The following is a 16759-nucleotide window of genomic DNA, read 5'->3' on the forward strand; positions in this document are numbered from 1 at the left end:
GCGCACGCACTTCACGCTTGGCTCCACTAACTGTTAGCGCATGCGCAAAACAAAGCGTACGTTGTGCGTTCAATACATGTTGAAAATACCAGTAAACATAACATCTTTATTTCAAATACAATGAAGACGAAACTACATTCGTTCTAAACGAGTACATCTGTATTCTTTTTAAACAGACGTGTTTGAACAGAAAGCACGGCCGATAACACAATGCGCAAATGCAATACGTGTGACGTCATGTTAAGCCAGCGTGAAACGCACGCTAACACTCCTCCCACTCAATTAACATTCGGCTAACGCCCAGGGTACGCCTACAAACACTGAGCCGCACGCATCACACACTGCAGTTACCGTTACTATAACAAAACATGACAGCCAATAGGCTTTGAGGCGCGCACGTCGCTTGGGGGCGGGACTTACATCACTAATCCTTTTTAAGGACGCCTTGGCCCATGACAAGGGTCCCACGTCATACGTGGTGGACCCGGTTTTCAATGTTGTAGATGTTGCATGATAACAAAACAGGTATGTGTTAGAGTAATGGTAAAATGTTGCTAATATGTTTAAAGGGATAGGAAAGTACGTATATTTATTCCGTCAGCAATGTGTACTACTCTTTCAGGTCCTACTATATTGTATTAGGAAACAATTTGTTTGTGATCGCTACATGTTATGCAGTCTGCAATGTTACGCTGTATCCACGCATTGAAAGTGAAAATGGTGGTTACAAAAAAAAAAAAAATTTAAACGCAGAGTCAACGCATAACGATTGTTATATTTACCATTCTTCTAGAATTAACTCTTCGCCTGGCTGCAACTGGTCGCTCCAGAAATGCAAGCCATTTTCATCCACGCTTAACCCAACCGCTGAATCCAGTATGGCACATATCTCCTCCAGGATGCGCTCATAGGAATCGCCACTGCTTTCTTCAAATAATTGGTCGGGAGGTAGGTTCATTTCTTCCGGTTCCCATTCCAATGCAATTTCAGCTGAAAGGCTTGGTACATAATCATAGTACTTTTGTTCTTGTACAATGTGGGTTTCAGGAATGGAGGCTGCAGATATTGCAGCACGTATCGATTCAAACGGATCAGTAGTAGCGGATACATTGCTATTGCCATTAGGAATAAATATGCCTTTCACGACAATATAAGTGCCGTCTTTCAGGATAAATTGTTTTTCCGGGGCAATCTTCCAGAAACCATAGGTGTGTTGTAGCTTATCCTGGTCACGTTCAAAAAAGTCATTACTTGATAAAGTGAATCTTATTGAGGAATTAAAATTCCGTGCATGCTTACGGTCTTGGTAATAAGGATATTTTGCTCGAATGAAATCATCGATTTGGCGTGTGCTTGCTTTCTGTCCGCGACTGTTCAAGATGGCTTCACAGATCATGTACTTATACCCTAAAAGGGGATTAATATTGTTAACGAATTCATCAGCCATGTCTGAGTAGCACAAAAGCTGTGTGCAGGTCTGTGTTATTTGCTCATCAAAATGAATGTGCTGAATGGCTAACAAACTCCTGTTTTTCCTTGTCAAGGTCAACAAAAGTAACTACTTTGACTCCTTATTTCAAACGCCAATTGGATTTGGTTGTCTAATTGGGTTAACAGTTGTGGTTCGTGATATGGGACTGTGGGAGAAACATTTCTCCTTCTTTTATCTCGTTTGTGAAAAACATCCCTAGACTGTGAATGCGTTCACATAGTGTTTTTTTGAAAACTAACAAAGGCCAGTGTGTGAAAATATTTCTTAGCCAGGCATATCAGTAAAAACACACCTGCAAAAAGAAATGTTTTTTCCCCGCTTACATTTCTGTGTGTATGTGAAAGTCTGGTTAACTCCCTGTCTGCATGAGTTTAAATACGTGTGTATATATATATATATATATATATATATATATAAATATATCTCTTATAAAAATATATATATATTTATATATAATATTTTTTTTTTTTTTATATTGCAGGAGTACACACAACATTGATGGCATTAAGTATACCTTGTATGAAACCTATTTAAATGGTGAGAAACATGATTGAATTAAGTAATAAACATTTGTTTAAGCACAATACTGTTAGAGTCTCATACTTAGGATATTTCTCAAACATTAGGCCTGTATTATTAAAATAGTGTGCTTTCACAAGGAAGCATGAAGTGTATTAGTTTGTGTATACCAGTTTATATAGTACTATATATATATATATATATATATATATATATATATATATATATATATATATATATATATATATATATATATGTATATATATATATATATGTATATATATATATGTATATATATATATGTATATATATATATGTATATATATATATATATATATATATATATACACATATATACATATATATATACACATATATATATACACATATATACATATATATATATACACATATATACATATATATATATACACATATATACATATATATATATACACATATATACATATATATATATATATACTCACACTCACACTCACACTCACACTCAGTGTGTGTGTGTGTGTATATATATTATTATACATTCTGAGATGTTATAGAAACGAACACACAACTGATTAAAGGACAAAATTACAATGGCCAAGCAAGGCAAAGGTAAGTAATAATTTACACATAATCCTGCTGTACACGTACAAGAAAGATGTTTGCACTTACTTAGGTGTTTTAATAATTGCATGTGACTAATATGCATATGCAATTCTTACATCAATTAACACACCCAAATGCAATGTTTTGATGCAAAGTCAATGGCAGCTTCTCTAAACTTAGCAACTGGCTCCTGGTGGACCATTACTGAACAGACGATTACAACATAAATATTTATAACACAATTAATTATGAGTGTTAACATTTCCAAACCTTCACGTGTACAAGAACATAGTTGAAAGTTTGGAAACAACACAGTCTTCAGCATACATACAATAGTAATTAGATAATCTGAAGTCAACAAAACAAGGCCAAAGACATATTTTCTGAATTATAACATTTATTTTTTTTGTTCCTTTTGCGAGCGAGTAACAGGCCTGCTTGTTGTCTCTTGAATTTTCCTTTTTCTTTTGCCACCAACTTTAGGCACAACAGAGCCACTTTGAGTGGCCTCTGGCACTTCACGGGCAGGGCTTGTGGCCAGTGACAGTTCACCTACAGGGCTTGTGGGCAGTGATTCACCTACAGGGCTTGTGGCCAGTGACTCACCTACAGGGCTTGTGGGCAGTGATTCACCTACAGGGCTTGTGGCCAGTGACTCACCTACAGGGCTTGTGGGCAGTGATTCACCTACAGGGCTTTTGGGCAGCGATTCACCTACAGGGCTTTTGGGCAGCGACTCACCTACAGGGCTTTTGGGTAGTGACTGTTCACGGACAGGGCTTGTGCCCAGTGACACATGTGAGCAAGTTGGTAGACACTGCACAAGTGATGGTTGGTCTGTTTCATGTGTGTCTTGTTTTGTTTTTGTCGCCTCCTTTGTAGGTGTCTGCTGCTGAATTTGTAGAGATGGCAGCGGTAGGATGTCATCAGGAACCTGCACAGCAATGTCTGCTACTTGACCGGTAACATTTGGGCCTGGTGAATGAATCTCAGATGATTGTGGTGAAAACTGACCTGCATGAACAGATCCTGGCTGGGAGGTGTTGAATTGTGGTACATTAGTCATTCTCCAGTAATTAGCTTGTGTTTGCTGAACAACTAATGCTTCAAATGAGGTGTTGATTTTTTGCAACTGTTTAGGCACTTCAATGAAGACTCTGTGGAGATGTGCCAATTGTGATACTGTTTCTTCCTGCAGTCCAATCATCCTTTCCAGCACTGTCATCATGTCTGAATGGCGACGATTTTCTGCGTCCACTATTTTTCCCTCTGAAGCTACAATTGCATCGTATGTGGAAGTTGATGGACGATTTGGCGGTACAACAGTTTCTATTGGCACCTCTTCATGGTCACATGATTGTATTTCAGTCTCTTCTGTGGCGTCATCCTCATCATACTCATCATCCTCATCACCATGATGTTCTAAAAAGAAATGTACACATTATTAAATGGCATGTTAATGTATGCTGTGTTACTATGTAATTGTACTGTGTCCTAAGTAACACCTAACATGTTAGCATACGTTTTATAACCTCATTAAAAACTACCTTGACTTACGAATAATGTTTGGACTCAGTATGAAATATGAATGAATGAAAAGTTGCTCTAAACTCAGAAGTCCTACATGATAATTAACATCACTAACACAATACATGTTGCCTTACACTTAATTTTCACTGACACTAAGTAATCCTATTTAAAGAAGATGTGCAAAACAAATAATGCACATGACAACATAACATATAGAAGAGCACATATTATATGGCCAGCAAATGATACACTCACCTTCTAGTAGTGTTGAGCTGGCTGACCCAGGTGAAGACACTTGTTCCATCTCAGGTGACACATGTCCTCCAGGGGCAACTATATATAACAATAACATAAGTTTTACATTTACATGTGTAAATATTGAACAAACACTTATTGTATGTTCTGTATTTATGATTAACTAACAACATCAGTTCCTTAACCGAAAATGTGTGTGTGAAAGTGAACATAAATAGTTGTAATAACAATGTACATGCCTGTGTACTTAGAAGTTTTGAGTTCCCTAACATACAACATACTATGTTTCTGCAGTAATGCGTGAGGATAAATAGATTAAATGAGTACATAAAAATCATATGTTGTGTAGTGATATCAGTATCATAATGTACATAACTATCATGAGATGACCATTCACAATGGTTATCATGAAGGTGGTCATATTGCAAAAAGTGTTATTTTTGGTAGAGGATATGTGTGGTACATTAATCGAAGATGTGGCACACCTGAATGTGGCTGTGACTCAACAAGACAACACATGCAGTGTGTGATAATGTGTCTTTCATAGTAGTTCAACTATAGATATGAGTGAACTAATGTGTGACGTACGCTTTGATAAGTAATGAGTTGTTGGGGCATTTAGTAGCTAGAGTTAAGCTTTCCAATGAGTGTGATTAACTTCAGTTGTGCTATTCAGGTTGTAAGAAAGGTATTCCCTTCCCCAAAAAGCCTAATCAGCCACACCTTTCAATGACTTGAAACAGGTGCAAATGGTGTGAACTAAGTTGACCGTGAAATGAGGCTGTAATTAGTGTGTGTGCTGAACCCCACCCCCTCTGTTGAAGTGTATGCTGTGATGAGATATTAATTGCAGCTGCTTTAACACAATGGTAGATGAGCTAAGTAGTCATCTGCAGTGTTTAAGTTATGAAAACAATGACATAACATATGATACGTGTGCCTCATTATGCTGTCTGTATATGACATAAAGCAAAAATGGACCTTTTCATAAGCAACTATAGATGTGTTAGTGCCAGTGATGTTTGTAGGCCGTTACATGCAATTTCTTTGATGCATGCTTAAAATAGGCAGTAATGTCATGTTTGTCGGAGTAAAATCAATAAAATACACAATAATATGATACATATTTCTGTTCTGTACCTGTAGCTACTAATAATTTCTCATGAACATGTGTTACACGTGTACTACCCTGTTGTTCCCCATCTTCGCCCACCATCAATTGCTTCCACTGCAGCTATGCATTTTGGGAATTCACATGTAAATGAGCACGCAATGGCACGTGCTATATTAGTTACTGCTTTTAGTAGGACTACTACATATATGTCTATTTTGAGATATATATATACAGAATCAGACATATACATATATAGATGCAGGTATGCTTATATTGTGAAGACAGTATAAAAAGCAGTGTAAATATGCAAAATAACTGTAAGCAACGACACGCCTAGTACAGTAATATTTATCACCTGCTGGAAATTGTGACGGATAAATTCCAATGTCACGGTCACCAGCCAAGCCTTCCACGACGACGGTAAGTAATTTTGGCCGAAGCAGCTCCTCCAATGGAGTCAATATGAGACGTTGTGGTGTGGGCCCACCTCCAGTGCCAGTAGCATGCACGCGTTGGTCTTGTATTTTCTTTTTCAATTTGGACCTAATATCATCAAATCTTTTCCGACAATGATACTTGTCCCTGACACGATTCCCACAGGCATTGACACCAATGACTATTGTGTCCCACATTTCTTTTTTGCTTGCTGCACTTGTCCGCCCTTGAAAAACATATAAAAGATATGAGGTAAATGAATAATAATATAAGCACCAGTTTCCTACACTGCTAGCTGTTCCAAGTGATAGCAAACATGCTGTTTTATGTGTAATATGTGCAGCACATGAGCATTCACTACTAAACCTATACATGTAAGCAAGGTTGCATTCATATTGTATGCAGTTCTGGCAAATTGACCGCCTGTGTTTATTTGTCCTTGTAAGGCATGATAAAAAGCTGTGTTTCCACACTAATGAACATAGAAAGATATTGTGTACCCATATTTGCATATGAACAAAACTCAGATGACCTAGGATCACATGTATTTGAATAATAAATGTAAAGTTACACTTACCTACTAAATGTCCATATATACTGTCATAGTGCTCCAGAATGCCAGTGACAAGAGCCCTATTTTCCTGGTCATTGAAGCGAGGATTACGTGGCTTCTCCACACGTTTTTTCCGAGCAGGTTTAGGGTCAGAGCTTGGCTGGTGCTGACTGGACTCTCCTTCTTCCAATGGAAGAGCCTCCAAAAGCTGGCCACCAGCAAGCACGCCACCACCATCCACCCCATCAGCAACTGCGCCACCAGCAGCACTCCCAGCACCAGCACTCCCACTCCTAGCACCAGCACTCACACTCCTAGCACCAGCACTCACACTCCTAGCACCAGCACTCCCACTCCTAGCACCAGCACTCACACTCCTAGCACCAGCACTCACACTCCTAGCACCAGCACTCCCACTCCCAGCAACAGCACTCCCACTCCCAGCACCAGCACTCCCACTCCCAGCAACAGCACTCCCACTCCCAGCAACAGCACTCCCACTCCCAGCAACAGCACTCCCACTCCCAGCAACAGCACTCCCACTCCCAGCAACAGCACTCCCATTCCCAGCAACAGCACTCCCACTCCCAGCAACAGCACTCCCACTCCCAGCAACAGCACTCCCACTCCCAGCAACAGCACTCCCACTCCCAGCAACACCACTCGGTGCACCAGCAACATCACTCCCCTGAACAGAACGTTCACTCCGACGCGTACTCGCACGAGTAGCACTCCCACTCCCACCAGCATCACTCTTCCCACGCTTTGCGGGCATACTTCCAGCACTCACAAAAAACAGACAAGAAATGTACAGGCAATCACACGAAACACTTCCACATATAAAACAAGACAAAGATGTAAACAAAACAACAAAGGACAAAGCTCTCCCAATACACAACAAGTCTCTCAGTCAATATGCAAATGTTCAATCGTCCAGCTCTGTGCGTCTCTCTCTCTCTCTCACTCCCAACAACACAGAGAATGATTAGCAGTACACGTTGCCTTTAAATATGGCGCGCAATCAAAAACATGCTTGTTTCGCCTGATTCAGCAAGATTTGTGATTGTGCAACCTAACAGCACCCCGCCACGCACGCCGATACACCTGTGTGTGATCGGCTCATCATCGTGAGAGTGGGCGGATTTGTTTTCTGGTTGATTTTGAATGTATTCGGCACTTACTGCATACGGAGAGGGAAAAACGCCAATAACATGACTAATCGATAAGCTTGCCGATTTCACATAATCGTCGCTTACTGCATGAGGCCCTCTGTCTTCTTTTTGTTCCTTTAGATTCTATATTGGAATTGGTTATTCCATCTGAGAGCAGCCGTGGACCCCTGGACTTTCTACATTTTTTTCTGATATACCCATCAGGACTCATTCTAGGGTTTGGACATTTGTACATGGACTTTTTTATTTAATATTGTATAAACATACATTAAAGTATAAACAAAGAATTTTATTAAAGTGAGTTAAAACAGGGAATAAAGTTTAAAAGAAGAGGGGGGGCTCGGCTCTACCAAACAAAGTGAACCTAGAGGCAAGGGTCTAAACATAGAACCAATACTGACATGCACAGGACACAGGGGGCTCTGTAAAAGCACACCTGTAAATTGAAAACCCACACTGAAAAAGTATATCCACATTGAAGGAATCACCATACAAACGTGTTAGATAGTTGCATGGAGTGGATACAATGAAAATACAGGTAGCAATGTGAGGTATACATCCAACACTAAGTGTAGGAGTGTCACGGGCAGAAGAGTAGGTCAAAGCCTCATGTCATGTGAAAGAAGGTAGGGGCCCCCCTCAGCAGACTCCACATTGCTACCTGTATTTTCATTGTATCCACTCCATGCAACTATCTAACACGTTTGTATGGTGATTCCTTCAATGTGGATATACTTTTTCAGTGTGGGTTTTCAATTTACAGGTGTGCTTTTACAGAGCCCCCTGTGTCCTGTGCATGTCAGTATTGGTTCTATGTTTAGACCCTTGCCTCTAGGTTCACTTTGTTTGGTAGAGCCGAGCCCCCCTCTTCTTTTAAACTTTATTCCCTGTTTTAACTCACTTTAATAAAATTCTTTGTTTATACTTTAAGATATGTCCGTGTGCTTTTTACAAGGTTGCTTTCTCTGTTGTTTCTATATTATTTCAACCTTTAGCACCACTGTTGAGTATGATTAATACATGACTTATTGATAGTTGTTTTGGACACAATTGATTTGAAGTGTTGAGCGATATTTCTGTGTGTTTCACCATATATATATATATATAAAACACACAAAGAAAGAGACAGAGACAGTCCCCTAAAGTAGCACTCTAAAGTATACTACAAAAATAGCCTAAATAGAGTTTGACAAAAAGACCCAAATGCTCCTTCAAGGCAAAAAAAGAACAAGATTTTATTAAAGCAGCAAGACACACTAACTTAAAAACATAAACAAACAGATGGCAGCTGAAAATATGGAGGCAGTGATATTACAAAAGTAGATGCTGGTAGTTGAACCAAGAAGCTATGATGCGTTTAACTTATAAAAAATAATATAATGAGGCAATCTAAAGACAAAAATGGGACAAAAAGCAACCAAAAAAGATATTATATCTAATTTAACCCTAATGCTATAGTAAGCAAAAATAAACTAAAGGCATATGGAAAAGTATGAAATCAATAATGCTATGTGCAAAAAACATGAACATAGACAAAAATATACCTTAAAGCCAAGGAAAAAGCACAGGGGAGAAAAAAATGAAAATTTGAAACCAACTCATACCCTGATCAGCAAATACAAAAATGAATACAAATTTTTTTTTCTTAAAATGTCACAGTTTAGTCCTAACCTCATTGATTTTCTTTTGCAACTCTTGTCTTTTATTCTACATCATAATTTCTTCGTTTTTAAGAGCAGATTTTATTTACAGATCAGAGGGACAGCGATGGGGGCAACCTGTGCTCCGTCATATGCGAATTTATTTTTGGGATGGTGGGAGAGGGAGGTAGTGTTTTGTGAGGATAATCTTCATCTGACCTCGCATGTTTTGCTGTGGTTGAGATACATCGACGGCATTCTTATTCTCTGGCAGGGTTCTGCTGTTGAGTTTAGGAGTTTCGTCGATGTGCTCAACCGCAACAAATTGAATATTAGACTTACCTGTAAATCAAGCACCACATCGGTTGACTTCTTGGATCTCAAGATCTCTGTTGATGGGGGTGGTAATATAGCTACGGACATCTTCAGGAAGTCTACCTCTACAAATTCTATTTTGCATGCCTCCAGCTTCCACCAGCAGCATCAGATTCGGGGCATTCCTCGAAGTGAGTTTCTAAGGTTGAAACGTAATTGTTCAACAGAGGAGTGTTTCAAATCTAGGGCTGTTGAAATGTGAGACAGGTTTGCCTCCAGAGGCTACAGCAGTAAATACATTCATCAAGGGTATCAACATAGTATGAGTAACAAACGTGAGACACTACTACAACCTAAAAAGAAGAATAATGATTCTAAAACACGTTTCATCGGCACCTATAATGACAGATGGGGAGACCTTAAATCCATCTTACAGAAACATTGGCCTATCCTATGCACTGATGGGGAACTTAGGGATGCAGTAGGTGATAGGGTCAACTTAACGGGTCGCCGGTCTCCCAATTTAAAAGACCGTTTTGTACACAGTCATTATATTCCCCACACTAGCGAGACATTCCTTACCATCAGAAAAACAGGATTTTCTAAATGTAACAATTGTTCAGCCTGCAAATACATGTTGCAGACTGACACATTTTCAAATAGTGATCAGACCAAAACCTACATCATTGGATATACCCTTAATTGTAAGTCTAAGGGTGTTATCTATTGTTTAACCTGCCCCTGCCAATTTAAATATGTTGGCATGACCACCCGCGAACTTCGGTTCAGGATCCTTGAACATACAAGGAATATTCTATCAGCATAGCGGGATTTGGATGCCTGTAAGAAAATTACATCTGTGGCTAGACACTTTTTTCAGTGTCACGCCTCAGACAGCACTTGCATGTTAGCCTTTGCTTTTGACAAAATATCTTTGGGCATTCGAGGCGGGGATTTAGAAAAGCGTTACTTAAAAGGGAATGTCGCTGGATCGTTCTCCTCAACACCATGCAATCCAGGGGAATGAACGATTCCCTTGGGTTTGCTATGTTTTTGTAGTGTTTCATTGGGTTCTTTTTTACCTCTTTCCCTCCCCCCCCCCTGTCCCCTCTCCCCTTCCTTTCCTTTCCCATCCCCCCCTCCCCCTTCCTTTTCCCCTTCCCCACTTTATGATATGCTCTTCCTTTCCCTTTATTCAATTGAGTACCCTCTTCACAGAGTAGCTGCGGGACATGTAACATCATTGTAGCACCATTGTTATCACTACATCGTTACTTAACCACTTGTTTCTGCTTCTGTCTCTCTGTTATTCTCTGTTTTACTATTTATTATTTTAATGAGTGGTTCTTTTAAATCTATAGGTGCTCTGTATGATACTGTGTTTCTAGCACTGTAATATGTATATCTAACACTCTTGTCTCTCCTGTATATGTTTTTCTCTGACCATCAGCGCTTTGCTACAGAATCAGACACGCTGTATACAGCCATGGATGACGTTAGTCACGGCTTGTCAAGTGGGACGGGAGTCAGTATATCTCCTGCGCATGAGCATTGGCGAAACCACATTGACCGGCATCCCCTGCGCCTGTTACTAAAGAATCTGACAAATCGCATACAGCCTTCGATGACATCAGTCACCTCCTGACAAGTGGGAGGGGAATCAGCATATCTCCTGTGCGTGAGCATTGGAGAAACTACAATGACCGGCATCCCTTGCGCCTGTTGTACTGACATTAACCACTTCGATACCTGTACGAGTGCCGAGGAGGCTGCTAATAAGGCTTTATACTCACTATTGCAAGCGGGATCGGTGAATAATCTATTTATGATTCTGACATACTGTATTGTATATTGTCCTTGATGATGTCTATTTTGGCTTTGTAGGTAAAATGTGTATTTACATAACCACCGCGTATGTGCAGTTGAAAGAGCATAACAGCTGTAAGGCTAAGTGCCGGGGGGGATTGCCCATGATTTGTCAAGTGTCTGCAACAGTGCTGATGACGTCAACTATTGAATCCTGCGTATGCTATTGGATTAGAGGTGTGGGAGGCACTCTGTATACTTACCTGATTTCCTATATAGACTAGCTTGCCTCTACTTTTAATTTATCACTCTGGGATGAAGCCCACCGACGGGCGAAACGCGTAGAGTGTATTCGTTTGGCAGCTTTATGTGATTTCTTTGGCGTGATCCCTGCAGCTCAGTAACTATGGACTTTATTTGAATTTTTCAAAGACTAAGGGGCCTATGCAGAGAGCAGCGCTATTTCGAAATTCGCCATTTTTTGGAGAAAATCGCACAGAAAGCAGCAGAAAATGGCGAGTTCCGTAAAACGCGCCAATTTTTCTTTTCTATTTGTAAAACTCGCCTCGCGGCTGGCGAGAACCTCAATCTCGCCAGTTTTAAAAATATCCGTATGCAGAGAGGCGCGAACGGCATCTAGCGGCTGTTCGCGCCAATAAAATGGCGCGATTGTCTCCTTTTTGCCTCGCCAGAAAAAACTGGCAAGAAGCTGCCGCTCGCGGCCATTGCAAAGGGAAAAAAAAGGCGCAAATTTGTTTTTACACGTTTCTGAAGCGCGCATCTCGCCAATTTAAACTCGCCACATATGGAGAATAAAACTCTCCAAAAAAGCTACTTTTTAATAAATTCGCCAATTTTAAAATTCGCTGCTCTCTGCATAGGCCCCTAAGTTTTGCAATATCACCACAGAGGACTGAATCCGTGTGCTATTTGGCAATAGCTGAGTATAATCCCCTCTGCTGTCTGGTGGTACTGTTTCTCGTGGTTCCTGTCAATTTGCATGTTTGCAACATTTTCCAGCAAGTGTTTTGTGCAACATTACTTAACTTTGTCTCCATCTACTTATGTGCTATGACCATGGTTACTTTATACATCTATGCTGCAGGAATTTTGTATTCATTTTTGTATTTGCTGATCAGGGTATGAGTTGGTTTCAAATTTTCATTTTTTTCTCCCCTGTGCTTTTCCCTTGGCTTTAAGGTATATTTTTGTCTATGTTCATGTTTTTTGCACATAGCATTATTGATTTCATACTTTTCCATATGCCTTTAGTTTATTTTTGCTTACTATAGCATTAGGGTTAAATTAGATATAATATCTTTTTTGGTTGCTTTTTGTCCCATTTTTGTCTTTTGATTGCCTCATTATATTATTTTTTATAAGTTAAACGCATCATAGCTTCTTGGTTCAACTACCAGCATCTACTTTGTAATATCACTGCCTCCATATTTTCAGCTGCCATCTGTTTGTTTATGTTTTTAAGTTAGTGTGTCTTGCTGCTTTAATAAAATCTTGTTCATTTTTTGCCTTGAAGGAGCATTTGGGTCTTTTTGTCAAACTCTATTTAGGCTATTTTTGTAGTATACTTTAGAGTGCTACTTTAGGGGACTGTCTCTGTCTCTTTCTTTGTGTGTTTTCTATATTTGAATCTCTCCCCCAGCACCATCAGTTTACCCCTATATATATATATATATATATATTTTTTTCTGCCTCTTTGGGTGTATACAGTAGAGGCAACGTTTATTCTAACATTTGCTGTAAACTAGCCGGGTTACATTCTGGGTATGTTCTGGGCTAGTTTGAGGCACGTTTAAGGCATTTCTGCATTGACTAACGACCCATAGGATTAACACAGCAGGGATCCCTGGCAGTCCAGTTCAGTTTGAATGGGACTGCCAGGGACCCCCGCTGTTAATCTGATAGGCCATTAATCAATGCAGAAATGCTGGGGCTAGTTTTAGGAAAGTTTAAGGCATGTATTCAGAATGTACCTGGGTGTTTCCTGGGTCTTTTGGGGAATTGCCACTGGTTTTTGTTAGAATAAGAGTTGCCTCTACTGTATATCTTCTGTGTACCCTATCAGGCAGTACTAATTTTGGGGTCTGATTTAACTACTTATATACAGTGTTGAGCAACATACTTTTTTGTGTGTTTGATATATATTATATATATATATATATATAGTGAAACTAGTGAATAATAATATAATTCTAATATGTGCAATATATATATATATAGACACACACACATATAGACACAAATACATTTTTCAGATTAACATCATCCCTTTTTTCCCATCTTATGAGGGATAGGGTCAGGCAAAGGTTTGGAGGCCTCACTGCTGGTTGTGAGGCCACGTTTTAGCCCACATCTATGAGGTGGAGAGGACTGGCGGGTGGTAGTGGTGGTCATAGTACCACTTTCCACTGCCGTAGCTTCAAATGTTGCTGCTGACACTTCTGTGGGGGGTGGTGGTGTTTGGGGGCGAATAAATTCCCATTGCCTGCTCTATGAGGAAGCAGACCTGCTTGTTAGCATTGGCCTGCATAATACGGTGGAGAACATTTTGGTTATGTTTTCGCAGACAAATATTTTGTTGCTGCATTGAAAGGTTCTTTTCTAATTTACCGTAATCTTTAAACATTTTTATGGGATGACATTTGCTTCCTTTTTTAATTGGATAATCTGCTGCATTTCCTTTGTTTGCATTTTAGTGTGGAGGCACACATTGTTTTCAAGCAGTGCAATGTGCTGGTGAAGGATGTTTAATTGTCGCATGCAGGGGCGCCGACTTGGGAGGAGAGCCGGGATGAGTATCTTTGTCCCAGTAGCAGTGGGGGGCCCGACCGCCGGACAAAGCAGTTGGGCCCAACCTCTGGCCAGCCAACTTCTTTGTCCGGCTGCCGGTCCTCTCATAGCCACTGGGCCCAGCTCTCCGCAGCTCCGGGCCTCCCTTTCTGACCCACGCCGAGCTCTTATGCTGGCATACGCTGGCCTCTATGCCGTTGTCGCACAGCGAAAGCAAGCTGAGCCCAGCTTCCGTTGCGCACCTGTATGCGCTCCTTACTTCTCTCCACACTCTCTCCACTCCTCCGATCTTCCGATCCTCACACCCTCCACTCTTCTGCTCTGCACTCCTCCTGCACTCCACTTACTCAACTCACTCCATCTTTCACACTCGCACAAAACACTACTTAACACAATCAAACCACAAATATGAAGACAGACAAAAGACAAACTAAATTCAAAGCACAGCACACATCACACAGTCCATCACAGAAGCACCCATTAAGACAGACAACAAAAAGCACAGGACAACTCAACCATATCTCAAAATCACAATAACAAGCAAACACCTCTTCAACTCCTTGCAGCCAATTAGTCCTCTTTACCGCCCAACAGCACTGGCAATGTGTGTCAACGAATCAGAATAGTCTGCCACATAGGATAGTCTCGCAATGTTTTTTCCGCAATTTTAAGAGAGCTCTGCGACTTGGCCACCATTTTAGCAACATCGTCAATTTTAGGTAAAAATAACTCACGTTTTCTTGCCACATCGCACATTTATTTATGATGGTAGAACTCTTGATGCATCTCTACTTATTTTTGCGCTATGGTCACGGGCAATTTTTTTTTTTACAAACTTGCTAGTAACTACATTTTACCAAAGTTTCATGTATCCGGCCCTAGGAGAAAATTCTGAGATTAAACAATCAGTGATATACTTTGGGTTTATGAGATCTCAGAACTCATTAAGAGCTTGACCTTCTAATAATAGACATAGGACACAAGACATAATATATGTCCTATGACATAAATTGTTAGTCCAAATAAAAAAAGGTATCACCTAATACTGAAGAACTCATTTATTCTGCACTTTTGCAACTGGACTAACACGGCTATTCCCGTTTTATATATATATATATAACCCCGACAATCCTTGCCCCCTGTGACCCCCGACCACGCCGTCTGCCTCCGATCTCTGCCTGTGACCCCCAACTACAGTATCTGCCATCTGCCTGCGACCCCGGCGAGTCTTGCCTGCTCCCCGTGTTCTGCCACCGAGGTCCTACCCGCTCCTGGAGTCTCCCACGTGACATTCTACTATAATGAGCAAATAAGTAACAAACATCAGACATCAAGAACATATTTGTCAATAAATATAAAGCTGTCATAGGAGACTATAAAAATAATAATAATCTGAATGACTAGACACCTAATAAAAATAAATATGTTTACTATATACCCTTATCAGAATTTTGAGTACAATTATTGCCATGCATCATTTAAAAAAAAGAGCCTACAATAACATGCAGGTACAACACGTAATAAATAATTACAATGGTGAAACTAATCCTAACCAAAATAAACAGTATTATAATCATATTGAACAGAGACACAGATGTGGATAAATATCTATCTATCTGGAAGGAAACACCCCAGGTAATACATCTTTGAGACCCCTATCCATAGTGGCTTCATGGGCAATCCCAGTTATTTAGAAGTTGATGGTAATGTCTTGTGATTTTAATAGTTTTTTCCTCCCCTTTTATAGTTTGACATGTGTTCAATTAATTTCCTTTTAGAAGCCTAAGCTTGGATCCTTTGTGTAAGTCATCTTGAGATGTTCCTTGCAAAGAAGACCTACTAGTGTCAGGTCTGTTTGTAAGATATGCTAGTAATTTCTTAATATATTTAGAAAACCACTGACTCGGGGAAGGTAGTAATTACTAACCTTCCTTTTTTTTGTTATCCTTTTTCTTGAAGTTAGTAAAAGAGAATTTGTACGAATAAAAATGTAGTTGGTGGCATGAGTGTATGTATGTATGTATGTATGTATGTATGTCTTTATTTATATAGCGCCATTAATGTACATAGCGCTTTACAGAAGTAATACACGTGACAATCATATAAATAACAAATAATATGAATAACACATAAAGGAGAAAAGTGCATCAGACATAAAAGTAACATTTAGGAAAAGGAGTCCCTGCTCCGAAGAGCTAGCAATCTAATTGTAATGCTGAAATGTGTTGCTGTCAGAATCTTTTATGCTAATTCTCTGTATGTAGCATTCTCTAGATATGAGTCGCAAAAAGTTTCAGTCTCTGTGGCTTGTTGAAATGTATCTAATAGTTGATTCAGTTAAATTAAAATTGTCCATAAATTTGAAATTTCTCTCTTCAAGACTACACCAAGTCATAAAAATGACATCTATATATCTCAGCCAACACCTGATGCGTATACAAAGTTATAGACATGATGCATATCACACGTCTTAAACATAAAATATAGTCAACTTAGGGTATTTAAAAGATC

The 16759-nt window shown here is 39.7% G+C and overlaps 1 protein-coding gene and 1 long non-coding RNA gene across 2 annotated transcripts; one reads left to right on the plus strand and one right to left on the minus strand.

Moving 5' to 3' along the window:
• Positions 1–798: 798 nt before the first annotated feature.
• LOC142498551 (uncharacterized) lies at positions 799–4149 on the plus strand. The gene is made up of 3 exons (XR_012802470.1): positions 799–948; positions 1974–2029; positions 3503–4149. It is a non-coding gene; the product is annotated as an uncharacterized LOC142498551 (long non-coding RNA).
• LOC142498550 (uncharacterized) lies at positions 2993–4917 on the minus strand. Its single transcript, XM_075606773.1, has 2 exons — positions 4406–4917; positions 2993–4042 (listed from the first exon to the last, which is right to left on the minus strand). Exons 1-2 carry the CDS (start codon positions 4500–4502, stop codon positions 3018–3020), a joined length of 1122 nt encoding a protein of 373 aa, XP_075462888.1. The 5' UTR covers positions 4503–4917; the 3' UTR covers positions 2993–3017.
• Positions 4918–16759: the final 11842 nt, after the last annotated feature.

This window comes from Ascaphus truei, chromosome 7 (assembly GCF_040206685.1).
Source record: "Ascaphus truei isolate aAscTru1 chromosome 7, aAscTru1.hap1, whole genome shotgun sequence".
NCBI classification, from domain to species: Eukaryota; Metazoa; Chordata; class Amphibia; order Anura; family Ascaphidae; genus Ascaphus; species Ascaphus truei.

Bases quoted from the DNA above. Each gene is read 5' to 3' on its own strand.
- LOC142498550 (XM_075606773.1), bottom strand. From the start codon at position 4,502: ATGTTATTGTTATATATAGTTGCCCCTGGAGGACATGTGTCACCTGAG. The intron at 4,043-4,405 runs GTGAGTGTATCA...ATTTCTTTTTAG, and splicing joins CAGCTCAACACTACTAGAAG to AACATCATGGTGATGAGGAT.